Here is a 14,250-nt window from a genome sequence, read left to right as displayed (position 1 = left end):
AATGAGACACTCCTGAGGCTTTCTGAGCAGCAAGAAAACTGGTCAGAGCTATACTTGAGGAAAATCCTCAACACTAACTAGTAATTCTGGGCAAACCACTTCACGTTATAAGCCAACTTTTGCATTTATCTCATAATAGAAACAGTATTTGTGCCCTTCCTTCCCCTATGCAGAGGGTTAAAAAGAAAATCTGCTTACATCATCTTCCAAGTCATTCACAGAGACCAAGAAAACTCTTTTATAAAAAAAATTTATGAGGGAAATTTTAAAAGAGAAAGAGGAAATAAGGATAGTCAATATATTATGTTTTTATTACTTGGCAGTTTTAGTACCTGCAAGTAAACCTCCATTTAAACTATAAAGGAAAAATTTATTAGGGGTAGTATTTCTCAAATCTTTGACATTTTCTCATAGGAGATGTATTAAAAAATCTAAAGTGTCACTGGCTGTACTTACATATTGTTTAAAAGAAAAAGAAAGGCAAACACAAACAAAACATTAGGCAGCAAAGAGTCAAGTAGTTCCATCAATTGCACTTTGCAACACAAATCTTTTCATTTTTTTCTTCATTGGGAATAGTCTGCCAGAGCCTAATGATTTATTTAAATGGAGGGATTGTTACAGGCCTCGAATATCAGGATCTTTTATTAACTTTTATGTTCCATGGATAAACAAGAGAAAGAACACAAAATCCCCCATTTTCATCACATGTTCACTTTGAAACCTCAGTGCTTCATAGATGTTCTTTGTGCAAATGAATAAATTGACTTCTCACCCATCTCAGTTGCTAATTTTGTTAAAACATTTTAGGGAGAATGCATGTAAACTCATCACCAGTAGTTTACCAGTAGTAAAGGAGAATTCATCACCCTCTTACCACCTCTTCAAGGTATCACTTATTTCATTACAAAGAATGTCTCCCCAGCCAACTGGGCAGGAGCACCTACTATTTCCTTCCTGGCACCTGCCTCCATTCATGCAGTCCTCACAGCTCAAACTGCAATTGTGTGCGCAGGTCTGATCTAAACAGACTGCAATGTGAGACCACCTTAGTGGATCCGCACTGTTTACATCACTGAAAAGGAAGATGAAACCCTTCATTTCCCAAAAAACAAGCACACATGATCCTTGGGCATATTTCTTAGAGTCCCAGAAAAAGTCAATAGTAAAGAAATGCCTTTGAAAATAGAACTTGGGAAATAGTCCCAAAAGAGTATTTAGGATATTTAAGAAAGTTTTTTTAAAAAAAGAAAAGAAATTAGCATGGATTTCTGAACATAAAAATAATCAATGTTCCTGACACTTTAGTGTTTTTCCTTCCAGGCTTTTTTTAGGCAAAGTTTGTTTTTTTTTCCCAAGTAAGCCTTTTTATTGAGATTTAGTATACTTTCAGAGAAGTGCACAAAACTCAAGTGCACACTTCATATTTTTTTCTCGGTAGTGTAAACAACCCCAAGCAAAGGCCTCCCAGATCAAGATATAGATTAATATCAGCACTACAAAAACTCAAATGCTGATTCTCAATCGTTAGCCTGCCAAATTAAGCAGGCTAATCCTGATTTTTATCACAATAAATGATTTTTCTCTTATTTTTGAACTGTGAACTGAAGTTTGGCACTTGCCATCAGCCTCTCCATGGAGTAAAACATGAGCCACTGCAGCTGCAAACCCTCAGCAGCCCCTGAGTGGAGCTCAGGGTGGAGACCAGGAGTGAGGCACTCTGCGCTCTGGGAAAACTGGAAGAACAGGCCTTCAGATAGTCAAGATATTTTTAGGAGAAGATATTATGTGCCCAATTCTTGCATCTCCTCATATCTAGAAAAACGCTGAACTCCTTCATGGTGATGTCTGGTCCTTTTGACTGATAGTAACCTTCAAGAGATCAGCAACAAACTTTTGTAAAATGTGTGTGTACAGCAGGCACCTCCCCCTCACCTTTATCATAGCCTGATATTCCCCCTTTTCCTCCTTGGGTGGTATTTCAGCCCAGTCTGTAGTTAAGGGTAAAGAATGTCTCTAAGGGTGAGAGGCAGTGAATCTTGCCCTGCTGTGAAAACTCAGGATACTGGCCCGGATAGCAGAGGTACATATCAAAGGGATGATTTCAGTGAGTCCCTGCCTCTTTTGTTCCTGCTCCCTGCCCTTTGTTGCAAAAACTCCTGTATATCCTAGCTCCTCCCCCACTGCCTCAGAGCTGTTTCTCAGGGCTACCTGAAATACTGCCTCCCAGGCTTAAGTCCTAATTTTGCCCCAAATAAAATTTAACTCTCAACTTTCAGGTTGTATATTTTTTTAGTCAACAGAACAATATATAAATGGAATCATAAAGTAGGTACTGATTAACATTAAGCTTCTTTCACTTGCAATAATGTTTGTGAGACCCACCCACATTGTATGTACACTATTTTTTATGGATGTGTCATATTGTATCATATAAATGTACCCTAATGTGTTTTTCCATTCTGTTTTTGAGGGAAATTATTTTAATCTGAATAAGGATGGAGGGACTTGATTGCAGTTGTTTTAAGGCTCTTTTCAAGCTCTGCCCCTAGTTCTAGGTGGGGGTCTTTCAGACATCCCAGTTGAAAGCTTGTCATGTTCAGCCAGGCTGCTCCACTTTGGCAGATTCTGAATTCTGACTCCCACCTCCTCAGCACCTGTGGAGTGCTTAGCTCCTCACTCTCTTAGCAGCTGTCTGTAGACTTCCTGGCTTCTCTGCCTGTACAGCCCATACAGGAGCAACCGGCTCAAGGAGAAAAGTAGCCCAGATTGCCCATCTCACTTGTCTGAATTTCTCTCTAGATCTTGGCCATTCAAGTTCTGATTGCCTTGGTCAGAACTATTTCTATCCTGACTTTGAGCAGCAAATTATCTAATTGAGAAACATTAAAGCATTTCTATTTTTATGCAGATGCATTAATTGATATGATTATGATTGACTATAGCATATAAACAAATCTGCCATTTTACAGATGCTTCTAAAGCAATTATTAAGCTTTGATATTCTTAAAATACAACGAATAGAGGGAGAACAAAAAGAGCAGCTCTATCTTACAAAGAAAAGAAAAAGCAGCAGCAGACTGGCTGCAAACTGTTACTTTTGAAAGAGGTTATGCTAATTTATTTTGATCAGAAGTGATTTGATGCTTGAGTTCTGTTGCGTGGATATATAAGAAAAACAGCTCACATTTGTAAAGATATTTTTTCTTGGTCCACTTGAGCATATTGAACCATTGGTTCTCAGCATTTTAAAATCTAAAAGGAGACTAGATTTTAAGGCTATTTATGGTAAATTTTAACTATACAAAAATGACTTCTGGTGGAGTTTAAACTGTTAGAAGTAAAAGGTCCCAATCCTTCTCTCCATTGTGCTAATTCAAAGATACTTTTCAGCTCCATTTCACTGTATCACATTTTCAATAGCCCCCACCACCCCAACACCCCCACCCCAGTCCACACATACCTGCATAGCACCCCTTTATTGTGTAAAGGGAAGAAATGAAAAAGATGACTAATTTGACAGGAAGCTTTGAAGAAGCAATTTGGGTTCTACTTTTCTTGCTAATATCACCTTAAAACAATTGATAGCATTAAATATTGATAATGAAATTGCCTATAAGAAATGTATGTGAATTATCTAAAAATAGAGGAAAGAGGTGATTATAATGAGATACATTCTTTTACGCACCAACTCTGTGCAAAGCAGTCGATTCTCCTCGAATATCCTCTCCCTCTTCCTCTTCATCATCTTCCTCTTCCTGGGTGAGAGGCAAAGAGGTAGCCCCATAATGAAGCAGTTGAGGTGCGCTCTTGAATAGAAGACCTGGAAACCTCACAATGTCTAATTCTTCTTCTTCCTCTAGCTCATCATCGTCTAAAGCTAAGACCAAACAGGGAAATGCATGGATTCCACATGCTGGTTACAAGAAGGAAACGCTGAGCCAGGGTTGATGAGAGAAATGAGAGTTTGAACTAGACAGCCAAGGCAGGGAGGCGGCTGAAAGGTAAAAGTCTTTGCGAAGGCCATTTCAAACAGTTCACAGTAAATGAGGTGAGATGCAGCAAGCACAGCGTTGAAACTGCCACAGAGAACAAAAGAAAAAAGAAAGATCTCAGTCTATGAAGAGAGAAAGGGGAGGAGAGGTTGAGTTAAAGAATATCTGGTCTCCGTGTTCCTGAAGAACAAGATGAGGGTCAAAGTCGTTTAGAAAAGATTTGACAAAATTCTTCTCGGCCACTTACGGATGCAAGTTTTTCCATCGCTTCCAATTCTGTAGCCTTCCTCACAAGTACACTCATAGGTTCCCACAGAGTTAATACATAGTTGGTCACAGACAATATTGACCTCCAGACACTCATCCACATCTAGGAAAAGTTAAACAATGTCTGCTCTTAGGTATTGAGAGAGAAAATAGACATTATGAACTCATAGGTATATCTATCACCTTTATTAACCAATGACAATATATTGCCATATAGAAAGCATAGCCCTGAATTCTTCCTCAAGTGCACCCTGCCAATTATTTTGCTCTCACTCATTTTTCAAGTTCACCATAGTTTATCTACATAGACAAGTTCTTCCCAAAAGCTCGTTTATGAGTTTGTTTTTTATTTTTTATTTTTCTTCTTCTTATTATTTTTTTGTCCTTTTGCCTTTTCTAGGGCCACTCCTGCAGCATATGAAGATTCCCAGGCTACGGGTCTAATCGGAGCCGTAGCCGCCAGCCTATGCCAAAGCTAGGCCAGAGCCATGCCAGAGCCACAGCAATGTGGAATTGGAGCCGCGTCTGCAACCTACACCACAGCTCATGGCAACGCCGAATCCTTAACATACTGAGCAAAGCCAGGGATTGAACCCGCAACCTCATTGCTCCTAGTCGGATTGGTTAACCACTGCACCACAACGGGAACTCCAAGAGTTTGTTTTCGTTAATGGTCGAACCTGTGGCATATGGATGTTCCAGGCCAGGGACTGAATCTGTGTAGCAGGTGTGACCTACGCTGTAGCTGCAATGATGCCAGATCCTTTAACACAATACACCAGGCCTGGGGTTAGAACGTCCACTTTCCCAGTGACCCAAGCCACTGCAGTCAGATTCTTAACCCTCTGTGCCACAGTGGGAACTCCATTCATGAGATTTTGATGAAAAATTTTAAATTTAAATGATCTCAGGCTGGGCACCATTTTGCATAATGTTCAATCACTCTTGAATTATTCAACATCTATGGTGAACCATTTATTCCATACATAATTCTGTACAAGGTTTGTACAAGAATTTTAGAGATGGGAGAATCCTAGGCTTTGATCTCATATGACTTACTGGTGTTATGTCCACGTCTGAGCCCAGACTTTGGTCAATGTGATCATGATACTCAAAGTTCATTTATGAAGTAGAGTTTCTAGGCCTGGCCTCAGATTGTAGATACCTTTTCCATTTGGATGTGTGTACCCAAGTATGTACATTCATGCCATACAATCATCTCTTGGCTCACTCTGCTTAAGAGCAGATGGAACATGAAATTCAATTTTTTTTTTTTTTTGGCCCTGTTAATTGGATAGGAGGTATAAGTGGTAATATGCTCTACTGTGTTTGGAATATATAGATATCATAATTGTATGTTCTTTGCTGTTAACACTGCAAGGCTGGGGAGCTTGCCATCTATATGAAGAAACACACCTACATCCTCAACAGAATTCAAGAATTCATTTCTTTAATCCAGGAAACACTATTTTTCTCTGAGGCATTAAAGTCTTCTTATATAATTTGACTGTTAGTGAAATAGATATGTCTTCCAATTTTTTATTTCATTTCAAGAAAAATACAGTTCAAAGTAATGGCAATAATGATCACAAATGAAAATTTAAAGATGAGATATTTAAGGTAAACTCCTTAAAGTAATTTACAGCAATGAGTTACAGGAGTCCTTTTTAATGATATAAAAAAATGTATTGACTTTAGTCACTAGATTCAAACTCTCCTAGATTTTTTTTTTTCTTTTTAGGGCTATACCTGCAGCACACGGGAGTTCCCAGGCTAGGGGTTAAATCGGAGCTGTAGCTGCCAGCTTACACTACAGCCACAGCAACTTGAGATCCAAGCCACATCTGTGACCTACACCACAGCTCACAGCACTGCTGCATCCTTAACCCAATGAGCAAAGCCAGGGATCAAACCCATGTCCTCATGGATACTAGTCAGGTTTGTTACCACTGAGCCACAGCAGGAACTCCCAAAGATCTTATAAAAATATATCTATCAGCTGAAAATCATCTAAAGGTAAGTGAACCAGTTTCAACAAATAAGTTGGAAAATTATAAAATGACTGATCTTAAAACTTGCATTAGCTAGATTAACAACAAATATATGAAGGATTCTGAAACCTATTGGACTGTGGTTCATGAACCAGCAATCCTCTTGCTATTGCCCTCTAATTAAAATGATTTTCAGTAATCACATCTCTGATTTTGGTCAAACTTGCCATGAATGATTCCTATGGCAATGTGCTATGGCTTGCTGGAATCTCTCAGTTGCCCATATACATTAAATTTGGCAAAAGGGATTATGGGCCAATGAATATTGTAATAGTAATAGCTACTTTGAGTTGAGTGATTTACATGTCAATCACGGCAGAAGGCACTTTACATTTATGACTTTTTTTAATTTACCCACTAACCCCTAATTGTCTTCGCTTTACTGAAAAGGATTGGAGGCCCAGAGCACTGTCACTCAAGTTCACACAACAGTAAGTGGTAGATCCAGAGCCTCTTTGGTGTCAAAGGGTTCCTTTCCCCACCACAACCCTCTGCCTAAGATAGTCCTCCTCCACTGACTGCCCCACCACATCAGTGATTTCATGTTAGGGCTCAGGAATTTACCATCACATGTACAACCATCAGAACTGATCCGAAAGCCTTCCCGACAACTGCATTCATAGCCTCCTAAATAGTTGATGCAGAGCTGGGCACAGCAGGCCTCTCCACTCTCACATTCATCAAGGTCTGAAGGGGAAAGGACATTTCTGTTATGGAAGAGACAGGAATTCAACCAACTTATAGAAGTACTCGGAAGCCTTGTGTCTAAATTAAAACTGTTTGACTACTTATTTCCTATTTCTCCAGCTACACAGTACAGACAGTGAAGAAACTATAACACAAAACAAGTGAGGCCTGCATTTTGGTTTATGTTCCTTGTGTGCTTCTCCTATGCCTGGTGTTTATTTTGAAAGTATGTAAATAATCTCCAAATATATTTATAAGCACAGGGAAAGAGATCTATTTCGTCAGTTTAAACAGCAATCTGACTGAATAAACAGAGAACCTGAAGAACAAAAAAAAAAAAAACCAACCAAACAAACAAACAAACAAAAAAGCTGGAGAAGAAGAGCCAAAAAATTCCTTTCATTTAGTGAATATTTGATAGCTGCAAAGAGGAGGCAGTCTTGAGTCCCATAACGTGTTTGTTCTTCTAGAACTTCAGGTTCCCAAGCAAAAGAAATTCACAGGACTGGGAAGAGAAGTGGTTAACTGCAGTTCAGAGAGACTAGAGATAATCATTTTAACATTACGTGTTCAATGACAGAATGTTTCAGGGCATTTGCTTGAACTTTTCGATGATGTTTTGACCGGGACGAGTTTTTATTATAATCGGTGACACCATTACCCTGAAATGTCCTATCAGATAAACAGCTTTCTAAATGATGATCTTTAGGTCTCCTTCAGCACTGTTATTCTAGAATTCTACAATCCTGCATGTGTCTTCCTAAGATATAATTGCCCTAGGGAAAATAAAGCTGCACCAGAGGATGTCAAATTGAAACCTTTTGGCCAAAGGATAATTCTATTTATTGCAAGTATTGAAGTGATCACTTATAATATAATTGGCTAAGGAGTAGCAACGGATTCTTCACCCACTGCTTTACCTAGGGGAAATTGCGGGAATTGTGTGGTAAGGGATTTTGGCTACAGGTCTTTGGTTCAATTTTACCCTCTTTGTTTGTTGAGCTGTTAAGTTGGGTGGCTTATAAGTGCAGAGTTTACAAAATCCCATTGTTCCATAACTACATGAACAGCCACAGATATAAAAGGTCAGTGTCTCAATTAACCTTGGAAAGGGTACCAATGTAAGAAAATGCAGACAAGAGAAAGGAAGGAAAGAAAATGCAATCAATCAACCAAGGTTAAGGGTCACCATAAAACATCTAAATGAAGGTCATTTGGACACAAAACATTTTTTCTCCTGCAAAATGTCACAAGCAATGGTACTCACAAAACTCTAGATGACATTTTTTTTTCCTTTCCTATATTAATCCTTCCTTTCTCCTATGGATTAAATGGTATGAATACAGAGGACAAACAAACAAAAAACCTTCAAAAATCAGTTTTATTCTACCTAAAACATTATCTTTTATGTTTTGGGGGTTTTCTTATTTCAAAAATATTTCAAGATTTTTTAAAAGTCTTCTCAGATACCACCAGACCCTGTAAACATACACGTCTGAGAATTCCTTGTGCAACTAGCAAGGAGCACAACTGCATCACATAACTAGAAAAATGAGTTCTTTGATCTATCATTGTATGATCCATTTTGGATTCCCCTGTTATCATTCCTTGTGGGCTGTCTCTTTCTCATGTTTGGAACTCATCTGAAACTCCATCTATCCTTTCTTAAAATGCCCTGTCCCTTCAACCCTTGTATCACCTGTTTCCCTAAATTTATTGATTCTTTTTCAGATCTTATTGATTGTAAGTAAGACCTTTGCTTGCTTATTTTTTTTCTTTTTAATTTTCCCCCTTTCTGATGGTCATATTTTTTTCTACATTGGCCAATATGCCAAATATTGCAATATTACAGATAAATTCACCTACGTAAACTTAAAAATTTAGCTTTAATCAAAAAATAGAGCATCCATAAAAAGAATGAAATAATGCCATTTTGCAGCAACATGGATGGGATTAGAGATTATCATATTAAGTGAAGTAAATCGTACAAAGACAGATATCATATGCTATCACATATATGTGAAATCTAAAAAATGATACAATTGAATTGATGTACAAAACAGAAACAGACTCACAGTCATAGAAAATAAACTTATGGTTATCAAAGGGCAAAGGTGGGGGGGAGGAATAAATTAGGAGTTTGGGATTTGTAGATACACATTTCTGTATATAAAATGAACAACAAGGAGTTACTGAACAGCACAAGATATTTTCAGTATCTTGTAATAAGCTACAATAGAAAAGAATATGAAAAATAATATATATATATAACTGAATCCCTTTGCTATACATGAGAAACTGATATAATATAGTATATCAACTATACTTTGATTCAAAAATATTTTAAAAATAGAGCATCAATTCTAGTCAGGTAAAACAATTAAACATTTGACTATGACTTCAGAAAAGCATCAAAAATAAACCTTGATAAAACTTGATCTTCTGTGTCTACTCCCCACCACACACAGTCACCGAATAATGTGCCAAAGATTAGAATAAAAATTTTTTTCTAATAACTACCAGTTGTTAAATTAGTGAACTTATATCTAGTAAGACACTTGCATTTTATATAGAGATCTTCCAAACTATGTTGACACATCTCTAGGTTTTAACCCTAATAAATTTTTACATTTGGGCAAGACTGACCATTTGTAGACTGGGTAACTTATTTTCACATTTATCCATATATTCTCGAGTAAAAAATAGTTGATCTGAAAATAAAGCTAAAAAGAAAATTATTTTAATTTTCTTCATGCATGAACGCTTTTTACAAAGCATCCATGGCCTTAAGTTGTTCTTAGGCAAATAAGTAAGTATGTATATGTATACTCCAAACAAATCACTGCCTTTCTTCTAATGAATATTTAGTCTTTAGGATTGAGTGTTACCTATTGTTGGAAAATGTTTATTTCATTGAGCCATACAAAATATAACATTGTCATGTTGACTGCTGAAATCTCATAAATATGTAATTTTCTATATTTTGACCCTAGCAGATGCCATTTTTCTGGCTATAACTAAGAACTTTACTGCATCATACTTTTAAAGAATAAGGAAAGATACCAAATTATGTTTCAAAAAAATTTAGCAAAATTTCAGTTTCATTTATCCAATAGTCAAAAGAAGAAGATGGATGGATGGATGGAAGGAAGGACAGATGGATGGAGGGAGGAAGGAGGATACAAGTTTCCAGAGATACAGATGTTAGCAAGGTAGAAAATTATAAGCATATTTTTCATTACATAAAAAGAAACAAGGCAAGCAACTGGTTTCATAAAGTTAGCCACTCTAGATTCTGAGAAAAATGCAGAAGGCAATGTTGGATCAAGAAATAACAAGTAATAACATTGTTTTGGTTAAAGAATTAATGAAACCAGAATACTTGAAAATCCCTTGAAGCTCATTCTGTCACATTAGTGCCAAACTGAAAAATCCCAAGGACATAGTTCTTTGAAATTGACCTCTTCTTTGCAGTACTTCAATTTGTTCCAAACCATACTGAATAACATGAGATAGTCAAAGATTTTTAGTACTCATATCCTAATTTTTAAGAAAGGTGATATAAAGTATCACACACACACACACACAAAAACAAGCAAATATAGTGTCATAATTCTTGAACAATTCCAAATTGCTTTAGATGCCTGTAGGTGCTCTCAGACCCAGAGCACATAGCAATTTAATTTGATGCCCACTCCTCTTACTTTTAGAAGATATTCCTTTTTCTCAGAAGTTCTAGACCAAACATTTCATTATGAAGTAAGGCTGGGGTGGAATTTATTCTTCTCATTTTCTCAAATGATCTAAGTTTTAATAATATGTTGAAAAAGTTATCTATTAAAAATGAGTTTGAGCTGGGATTTCCAAAGAACAGTATCTTTTAAAGTGTTCTTTTGGAATGTAGCTACCTGCCACATTGAAGTTGAATGTGCATCCAATTTATCACCAAGTTAAAAACCAATGCAGATGATTTACTTCTGCATCAGGTGTGGAAATTTAGGGTCCATGGTAGCATTTGTTGTAGGAAATACAAAGGACATCAAATGGTTAGATAGGCTTTGGAATATTTTCCAGAAATAAAACCGGTTAAGTCCACAAATACTATAATGTTTTGAATCTCCTTTAACTTCAAAGTAACTATCTAAACACAGCAATATCTTCCATCAATTAACATTTCTTTTATATTTATTCACTAGGAGAGACGCTGCTCAATTTACTTCTCCTTGCAGTTTGAGAGGTAAGGCGACATTATGGCACTAAGTATTAGACAGGAAAAGACTAAATGAATCCAGGGCAACTTTTGAAGGAAGATGGCATTTCACACACATTACCTATGCATGTTTTCTCATCTGAATCAAGCCGGTGTCCATGGTTACAGGAGCAACGGGGCCCACCAACTGCATGTTCACAGTGATGAGAACAACCTCCGTTGTTCTTTTCACAGCTATTGACAATTTCCAATTCAATCCCTTTCCAAAACAAGTAAAAAAGAGTTATTAGCATAACAACAGAGAAATCTGAATATATGTCAACAAAGGGTACCCTCTTTCAGTTGGGAAGATGACAAACTTTATTGGGAATCTGTCAACACTCCAAACATATAATAGTAAAAGTCTGAGGACTATTAAGGACTGTAAATGTCTGTACCATGTCAAAAAACTAAATAATGCTAAATTGATAAAACTGATGCAGAAAGTTAATGAGTCCACCCATGGTTATTAAACACATCTTAAAGGACACTTACCTCTGTGAATTTTCAGGATATAAAAGTATTTGTAATGAATCACTGACCAGAAACAAAATACGTGCTTTCCAGTTGACACACCTGTTCTCAAGCTAATGGTATGTTATTATCTGTTCTTTTTTTAGCTGTGAGTACATGAAAATATTGTTAAAAATAACCTTGGAACAAAAGTATGAACATAAAACCAATGAATTAACTGATTTATATGTAACTAGTATCAAGGTGGTGTGCTAATCAGTCTGACGGATATGAGAGTCACTTACTACATAAACACACTATCACTTTGAATAACAATTTGCTGATCCTGGTACATGCTACTAATTGGGGGCATTTGAGGGGCATTTGGAAGAGGGAGGTGTAGTATACGGAAGCCAATTTTTCTGAGTACACTGTTATTATAATCAATCATTTTCTAAGTGAGAAAATGAAAAATAAAGGAATGTTTTGAATCATTGTTAAAAATATGGAATTAGATAATCTGCTATTTTCACCATTGGCCTCTATTGTTCTTCATTTATTTTGCTCGGCCACCTCTTATAAGAGTGACTACACTGGTTCATTTCCTTCCACTCAACTCTTGAATCCTTTGAAAGAAGGAAGATGGGAAAAAACAGCACAAGGGCATGTGGGATTGTGGCATTCCTTGAAAGCCTCTATCACCATTCAAACTGCAGAGGTGTCGCTACTGTTTGTTACAGTTACAATACAGAAACCATCCTCCCTGATCCCAACCTCCAGTCTCTGGTAGGCAGCAGCCCTATGTGCTCTCAGAGCACCCAGGGTACATCCCTGTCATTGTGCTCCTTCCTCTGTGCCTTCATCATCTTGGATTACCCAGATCAAAACAGATGTTCAAAAACAGGTTTTGAATGATTGAATAAAACAAAAGAAGGATTATGCTAATCAATTTATTGTTGAAAATAAGAATGCCTTTGGGTTTAGAAACAGCTAATTTAGGATTGAGCAAAATTAGAAAGCTGAAGGAAAGATGAAAATAATTAAAGGAACTGTTTTTTTTACAATATGTTAACATATACTCTTTAGGGAGACATTTTTCAAATTTTGGCTCCTATTCCTCTTTTTTTGTTTGTTTTTTGTTTTCCCTATGATCAATGCAGCTCTAAGACAGCTGGAGGTAATTTACTTTAAATGTAAATTGTATTATAGTAACTTCATGGAGACTATATGAGACTAAAATAAGTTCATACTTATTTATAACTGGCCAACTGATTATCGGTAATGTTTAACTATCAAAGTTAAGCTTATATTTTAACAAACTTTAAAAACTGATCCCTGTGGTTCCCCATAGGCAGCAAATAATCATTATTTATTTGACATATTAAATATACATTAAATATGCATGGAATTTAACTTCACTATGTATTTTTTGGTAATTTAGGGGAAGTTTTATTTAATGCTGGATCTGAAATTTTCCATTTCTAATTATCACAAGGTAGTGATAATTCATTTGTAGCACACTTTGAGGATTTGATATTTATGTTACATGATATTTTAAGAGTCTCTGAGAAAAAACCATATAAATGCAAAATGTTGTTGTCCTAGGAAAAAGTTAAAACAATATTTGCCTAAAATACAGTTACATGAAGGACACATAATTCATTGTTAAACATTACCATGTTCTGAAAACATTCATTCCACCTACAGGCTTTGAAACACTTAAAATACCAGTTTTCACAAAGAAAGCTTTGCATGTCAGTTAGTAAATACTGAGGTCTGGTGAGAGCTACACAAAGAACTTAGCCAAATATTCACATAAGGGAAATAAATGTGAAAATACACTCCTACCAAATGTATTCAACTCCAGGGCAAATTACTTTCCCAAGTAAATTCTATAGAAAACCCATACCTCAGAATTCATTAGCAATAATGGCCCCCTCTTTAATGATAACTGAGCACTCACCAGTCAGATTGCAGAAGGTTTCATTTCAGGCAACTGTAAAATATACTCATCTCCTAAACCTCTGGCTACACTAAAAAACCAAAATATTAATAAAAGAGAAAAACCCATTCACATTTCTCTCTGCCTGAAAGGACTCCTCAGGGCATTGAGAGAAAGACTCACTTCAGAAGAAGTTGTATCCTAATTAGTAGTTAATTCTTCTCTCCCATCTTATTTAATTTGCTCTTTAAAAGATAAATATCACTGAAGCAAAACTGCCCTCTCTTTAAGCAGTATAAATATATCAACAGACCTTAAAATTATACTGGCAATCCGGCATTAAAGAAACAGAATTTTATGCAGTGGAGGAGAATGAAGAATTTAGTGACCTTAAGAATCTCTCTCCATGAGAGCACTTAAAAAAAAACTACATAATTTATTCTATTTATCACTATCTTCCTTCTTCTTCCTTGATTGAAATTGGTAAAGAGACATATGATGTATAAAACACGTAACAAAGTAAAAAGGATAGTATATTTGGAGCCAAAAGATAACAGTTCAAGTCCCGGTTCTGTCAGTTCCTAATTTTGCATCATTGGATGTTTG

At 36.4% G+C, this 14,250-nt stretch overlaps 1 protein-coding gene across 1 annotated transcript in view; it reads right to left on the bottom strand.

Moving 5' to 3' along the window:
- The window catches only part of LOC125110881 (multiple epidermal growth factor-like domains protein 6), a 587,667-nt gene that overhangs the window by 94,190 nt on the left and 479,227 nt on the right, over nt 1-14,250 (bottom strand). Inside the window, exons 10-13 of the mRNA XM_047752542.1 lie at nt 11,332-11,469; nt 6,878-7,000; nt 4,243-4,365; nt 3,689-3,880 (exon numbers count right to left, since the gene is read on the bottom strand). Coding sequence (XP_047608498.1) covers nt 3,689-3,880; nt 4,243-4,365; nt 6,878-7,000; nt 11,332-11,469 — 576 coding nt within the window. The remainder of the gene's footprint in view (nt 1-3,688; nt 3,881-4,242; nt 4,366-6,877; nt 7,001-11,331; nt 11,470-14,250) is intronic.

Source organism: Phacochoerus africanus, chromosome 1 (genome assembly GCF_016906955.1).
Source record: "Phacochoerus africanus isolate WHEZ1 chromosome 1, ROS_Pafr_v1, whole genome shotgun sequence".
Classification (NCBI taxonomy): Eukaryota; Metazoa; Chordata; class Mammalia; order Artiodactyla; family Suidae; genus Phacochoerus; species Phacochoerus africanus.
This window is presented reverse-complemented; position numbering and strand designations above follow the sequence as displayed.